Source organism: Paralichthys olivaceus, chromosome 18, assembly GCF_024713975.1.
Source record: "Paralichthys olivaceus isolate ysfri-2021 chromosome 18, ASM2471397v2, whole genome shotgun sequence".
Lineage (NCBI taxonomy): Eukaryota > Metazoa > Chordata > Actinopteri > Pleuronectiformes > Paralichthyidae > Paralichthys > Paralichthys olivaceus.
This window is the reverse complement of record NC_091110.1, coordinates 6,258,179-6,264,518: the sequence shown is the minus strand read 5'-3', so window position 1 is coordinate 6,264,518 and position 6,340 is coordinate 6,258,179. Positions and strand designations below refer to the sequence as shown.

General features: G+C 41.9%; 1 protein-coding gene across 33 annotated transcripts in view; it reads right to left on the bottom strand.

Moving 5' to 3' along the window:
* Positions 1-401: 401 nt before the first annotated feature.
* fnbp1b (formin binding protein 1b) overlaps positions 402-6,340 on the bottom strand; it is a 59,565-nt gene continuing 53,626 nt past the window's right edge. For 27 of the 33 annotated variants that reach the window (XM_069513172.1, XM_069513175.1, XM_069513177.1 and 24 more), the window contains one exon: positions 3,986-6,070. In XM_069513172.1, the coding sequence (XP_069369273.1) occupies positions 5,892-6,070 (179 nt within the window). In that variant the 3' untranslated portion in view covers positions 3,986-5,891. Of the gene's footprint in view, positions 3,475-3,985; positions 6,071-6,340 lie in introns of those variants that run through there. The other 6 variants (XM_069513190.1, XM_069513189.1, XM_069513159.1 and 3 more) reach the window with 1 other exon arrangement.

Sequence of the window (6,340 nt, the reverse complement as noted above, 5' to 3'; positions counted from 1 at the left end):
ATTTTATCCTAAATGATTTTTCTCAGTTTTGAATCATTGATCAGCCTTACAAGAATTTAAAGACATCATCTTGAGCGGTCAAAACTTAAATTTAACTTTATTGACAATTGACACTCATGATATAATTATAAAAACAAGTGAGAGAAATAATATAAGTGTCAGCTTAGTTATGACACAATGACGTGGGTTATTTGTGTCAAGCATAACATCCATTTAATTAATTACTATAATTAAAAGTCATATCTCATAACCAGCATTACTGATCTGACTGTAAACATATGTAGATGTTCTCTGTGTATTAATTATGGTATTATCATCAAAGCTGCTGTTTTTGATGATGGACACTGTGGGCGTTTGCATGTGGCTCGTGATTGAGGAAGAAGAAAAGTCCCAACTCGTCATTTACTTTCCAGGCATATTTAATTGGCACAGTAAACACAATACAAAGTATTCAGTGCTCCAAAACACAAGCATGGGCTACCAAATGGAACACAAACGAAAAAGTGCAAAACACACCATTTGGTAGACCTTACAAAGGAAAAAGAAGTCTTACTTTGCAAAGCAGATAAAGTCATGGTAAGACTCTCCAATAGTTAAAATAGATGTTTGTCCTTTTTAAACTTTATTTATATATTCATATATACTCTCTCTAATTCCATCGCGCCATTTCTTCTGTACAGGCGGTTTATTCAGGGGCGTTAACTGAAAGGTTTGTGGTGGTCTTGTCATTGAGCACAGGCAGACATTATAAAACTACTGCTGCCATTGAAGTGGTGGTCTTTACCTCGTCAGGTTTATATCGTCATGAATCACTCAGAAAATAATATGACACAAGTGTTTCTCTTGATATTTTGAGATGGGTGGCGAAAAAAGCGAACATGGTATTTATTTTTTTTGAAGCTTCAGCAGGGTTTTGATCTTTCCTTCCATCAAGAGTCCAAACTGTCTTTGTGTCCATCACTCATCAGTGTCGGGAAGTGTTCATAATATTCTGCTTCAGATGAATATCAGCAAAATGGCTTCATCCAAAGGAAGAAAAAACACAAGCAACTCAACTTTATATTTGCAGTTAAAAGGGATTTTAGTCCCGTTCAGGCAGAGAAAAAAAATAAAAAAGCTACAAGAAAAATTTCCAGCTCAAAATAAAACCAGGAAAGCAGAATCTCAACTTAAGATCATGAAAATTATAAAACAGAAATATTAAAAATCAAATACGTTATGTGCCGTTGAGCAGGAGGGGGGGTTGGAGGGGAGGGCATAATTCCTCATGATTGTTAAAAAAAAAAGTTCAGTTCACTTCAGTCACAAATTCACAGGAAGATGATGAATCACAGTATATTTTCATATACAGTAGAGTAGGCAGTAGGCGGGCCATCGTAAAAACACATCAGGTGTAAATCATAACTTCTTCTTTTTGTTTTTTGGGTTGACTGCTGCTTGGACCAAGCACAAGGTGATCGACTGTAAACTAACAACTTGCATTAGACACTCTGCTCGAAAAACATACAATACTAACATTTTGTACAAACATACTGGACTGTGAACTTACAGTAAAACAAATGCACGAGACTTTCTTGAACTATCTATTCATAAGATCATTCAGACAAAGAAAACAATTCAGATCCTTGTTGCAGTTTTGAGATTTAACTGTGGAGGAGGTGATCACTCGCTCGCTGTTAAAAAACAAACAGGGGAAACATGGGAAACATGCTTTCTGAACCAACAGAGATTTTTAAAAAAAACACAGGCACCGAACCCAAACAGTAGCATCCAGGTTAATTCAAACAGTACGACCAGGCAATGAGGGTTAACTGAACAGAAAGGCTGGAGGGAGGGGGGGCGCATAAGCTTGAGCAAACACGCCCAGCACCAGCTCCTTCCGGGCCACCAGCAGAGGGGGGCGAGGAGGACGACAGGGCAAGCATGCAGCACACCACAACGCCCTGAGCTGTTGCAACAAAAAAAAAAGGAGGGGGAGGGGCAGGGGAGGGAGGGTCTCAAAGCAGCCAAGGGTAAGCCTGAGCCACCTGAGGAGGGAGGAGGGGCCGTGGAAGTGATAAGGGTGGTGTGGTCAGAGAGAAGAACAAGCACCAGTGACAAGACAGGAAGACCGGTGGATGATGAGAGTGATGGTGAATGATGAAATCATCCATCACTTCTTTTTTCCTCCAGCTGGTCCTGGGAATGTGGGAGTGGAGTAAACTGGACATTTACGACACACAACACCTTAAAGGGGAATTTGAACCATGGTACTTACAAAAACGTTTTCGAAATGATCGCCTCCGCCGGCAGCCGTGAGTCGACGGCAGTGGCTAAAATGTTATCTTATTGGGGGCAACTGTGACAGTCAACAAAGTGAGCTGTAGTTTATGGACGAAAATCTCTTACAAACTGAAGCACAAATGAAGAGAGGGACAACGAGCTGCTGCACAGTTGAGAGTGAGACTTCTCATTGAGCGACGTGTGTAATGTTCCCAGACTCCAGATTTTATTGGTTAAAAAAAAAAGAACATTTAGTTGCCCCCTTTGCGGACTGTCGCAGTTGCCCCGATGAGATTACATAGAAGCCACTGCTGTAACAGCTGCCAGTGGAGGCAACATTTTTGTACTTACAAAATTAGCCCCCATGTGGGCCCCCATATATATCTATATATATATATAGATATATATGGGAGCTGTACAAATACTGGAACTTGAACTCCCTGTTAAAAATAACAAGCATCCAGGTCACTCGACCAAACCAGAAGCACATGACACAGAAACTGATGATCAGCACCTTCACTTCCTGTTTCCAGGTGGGTGAAACCTGCAAATATGGAGTTGACTTTAGTGGGAAGGAAGCAGGTGTCAAGAGGGAGTGAATGAGGTGGATGATCCTCGGATGATTCTCTATGAAGTCAATGAGTCAGTGAGTGAGGAGTTCATGTCCCACACACACTCTACTGGATGAGGGGGGCCGTGGGTTCTCCGCTGGCCTTTTGTCTGCAGGCTCCTGGTGGTCCCCATCTTCTCTCTGACCACACCCTCTGCCGTGTGTGTAACGGGGGAAAGGTAAGGAAAAAGAGGGGTGACGCTGAGTCTGAGGAAGCCAACAGCCAGATTTCATGACCGCGCGCGATGCAAGCGGAGTTAGTTACAATAAGAAGCGAAGCTTTGCTGAAAGCAACACAAAGAAGGTTGTGTACTGTGGTTTGTGACTTCTGAATGGGTGTTATTAAGAAGGGAAAAGGTTATGAGCGCTAAAATTTAGATGAAATTCTCTTATCCTTGCTTCACATTGCAGAGTTCAGCAGAGGAAGCGCAACATTGCCGATATAGTTTATTTTTGTAACGGTTTGGAAACTGAGATGCGATATTATTGGTCGTCTCTTTAGACTCAGGTCGTCTTTCACTTTGAGCGTGTGAGGAACGTGGTGGTATCTCCGAGGCGTGCTTGCCCTGCCATTCCTCAGCCAGCCTCACACTTTTAGGAATCTGCAATTTAAAAAAAAAGAAATACAAACAAACAAAAAAAATGACAGAAAGAACTGTTAGATAGCTTTTAGAGGAGAAACGAGTCAAAGACAGCAACTGAGTAACTCTGACAGGGGAAGGAGGAAGAAAGATGACACTGAGAACGCTTTATGCAACAACTTTTAAATAATGAATGTGTCAAAGACCTCATTTAACCCAAAGATTTTTAACTAAGAGCCTTTCAGCTTGTTCTGCTTAAGTTTCCATCTGGCTTGAAGGCATGTTAGAGTGCAGCCTCTTGACTCGGTCACAACATTCTGAGAACAATGAAACCATGAGGAAAACTCCCACTGATACTGCCACATGCACCACATTTCAAATGCTCTACAATTAAAACTACAGGCTGTGAGAAATGTTGTACTCACTGATAAAATGACCGAGCTGAAAAGGCCTGAAGTGGGACAGGACGTTAAACGAAGGCTTGTGCATTGAGTGATGAAAGCGATGATCGCTAAATGTTGTAAAGGACAGATTGTCTCGTTTGTCCTGCTCAGACCTGGTATTATCCCTGCTGAGAGTCACACCAAGTATTACAATGTGTCCTGAATGCGTCTTCTGTGACCACATGTGATCGATTCTTCCTTCCACGCTCTGCATGCAAATTAACATAATTTGTGATGGCAAAGTTTTTACTCTCATTTGCCCCAGATGTGTCCAGTGTCGCCATGTGTGCGTGTGTGTTGTGAGAGAAAGAGCGAGAGGAGTCAGCAGGGAGTGAATGAATCATGGGCTGTCCACAGATCTACTGTGAGTTTACCCATTTAAAACTTGTATTCCTCATTATGTGGTGCTCAGTCTTGGCGATGGCCAAGGTCAGATTAACGTATGGGGACTGAGAAGAGTAAAAATAAGTTTGATTCATTGTCAAACTCTGGCGGTTCAGAGGACTGAGTAGGTGGTCTGTGCTTACACACAGCGAAAAGAATGTTTCCCATGCGTCCCAGAACACCTCCAGTTGTAGTCTGAGTGATCGGATCTCAGGACGAGGTGAGCTCAGACCTGAGCTTAGCGCTGACCACCAAAGCTTTATATTTGGGGGGGGGGGGGGGGGTTAATTAAACCAGCCTGCACAATCTCCCCCCAATTACCGTAATGAAAAATACTGACTTGTTGTAAATCATGATATAGTGGTTGTTGATTCAATTTTAATTTGCACCAAATTTAATGTAGCTACTTTGGCTACATGCTAGTTGGTATTATCTGGCAAGTATTATTAATAGTTCTTATTTCTAAGTTATATCAAGAGCTTATTCACTGATAATAAATAATAAACAGTAGTAATAATAATATTTGACAATGTCATTTGACATTAGCCCTCCCAATGATCAACCCAATGTTACGCCCTCGACAGGACGTAAATACCAGGTCTGAACGGGATCAGTGGCAGTGAAGTGAAACGACAGAGGCTACACACACACACACACCGTGCTTTTAAAGTGAGGTGCCGCTCAGAGACACATGCAAGAAAACCACAAAGCTTTAAAAGTCACGACCAGCTCCGTATCTCAGCCCAGGCTCACCACAGAGCTTAGCACAGATAATTCTCACTCCTTTCATTCTTTTTACCATTGGCCTGTAAAAAGGCCCAGAACAGTCCAACACTCTCATTATCGAAGGTGGATTCAAATAGAAAGAAAAAAAATATCTTAAGGGGACAATTAGTTACTAATTGAATCATTTCATAAAATAAGCCCTAAGCAGCAGAGAATACTTGCCGTCACAACTTCTTAATGTCGTTACAGCACTATGATCAACCTACAGCATGCAACACTTGTAAGGGGCTTTTTCTCTTTTTTTCCTCTTTAGCCTACAAAAATATGTTTTCATATTTTACAGCAGATTTAAATTACATTTGTATGATTGCACATGGAGCATGCTTTTTCCTTTACAGTCCAACAAGTGACTGAAACGCAGTAACTCTGAACTGTGATGTGACTTCAGCGTCACTGCAGGTGGTGCACACGCTCTCTCACTCAGTTTAGACTCAAACACCAGCGCAAATGTTTGTCTCGATTAAAAGCAGAACATGGTAATCAGACATTTTACATCTTAACAAGTGAGATTTGAAGAAAAGAAAAAATCAAGTATAGTTTTTGAAATGTACACGGGATCTGTCCCATAATGCTGAGCTCAACATCCTCTGGGCTTATTCAGCATCACACACATTACTAAGTGTTGCTCAAAGCTCAGTGACAATTACTCTGCCACAACTGTCCCAACTGTCATTAGGCACAATGGACAATTCTGATTGGTCCTTTTCTCTGAGACAGAGAACAACTGGGTGTGAAGGTGTGAGGGTGTGAGGGGAGGGAGGGTATTCCAGTAACGAGTTTTAAACTTGCTGACTTACAGGAACATTACCACATTGACTTGCTGAGTTAAATGTATGTCATAGCACCTTTGGCATTTGTTTCCAAAAAGACCTCGACATAGGACGAGGGGACGTATCCCTCCTCGTCCTCGTTCCTGCGCACTCGCGTCCACCCGTCTCCTTTGTCTTCCTCTATGACGTACAACAGCTCTCCCTCGGCCACGGAGATGGTGCCCTCGTTGTGACCTGCAAACATGGACGAAAAAACGAATCAAAAAGAGGAGTAAGAGGAAAGAACTCCCTTTAATTAACTTCACGTAGATTATAGTTGTATTTGTAAGTCATACGACAAATCGGGCCATGATGTTGCTTGATCAGCCGACAGTAACTCTGCTAACTTGCACATGAACTACAGTAGTTGGGAGTTGAATGAGGCTTAACATCAACCTGCAAAACTTTTCTTCCTCACTTAATCTTTCCTTGTGTATTATTTAAAGATACAGCAGCAGCCAGATA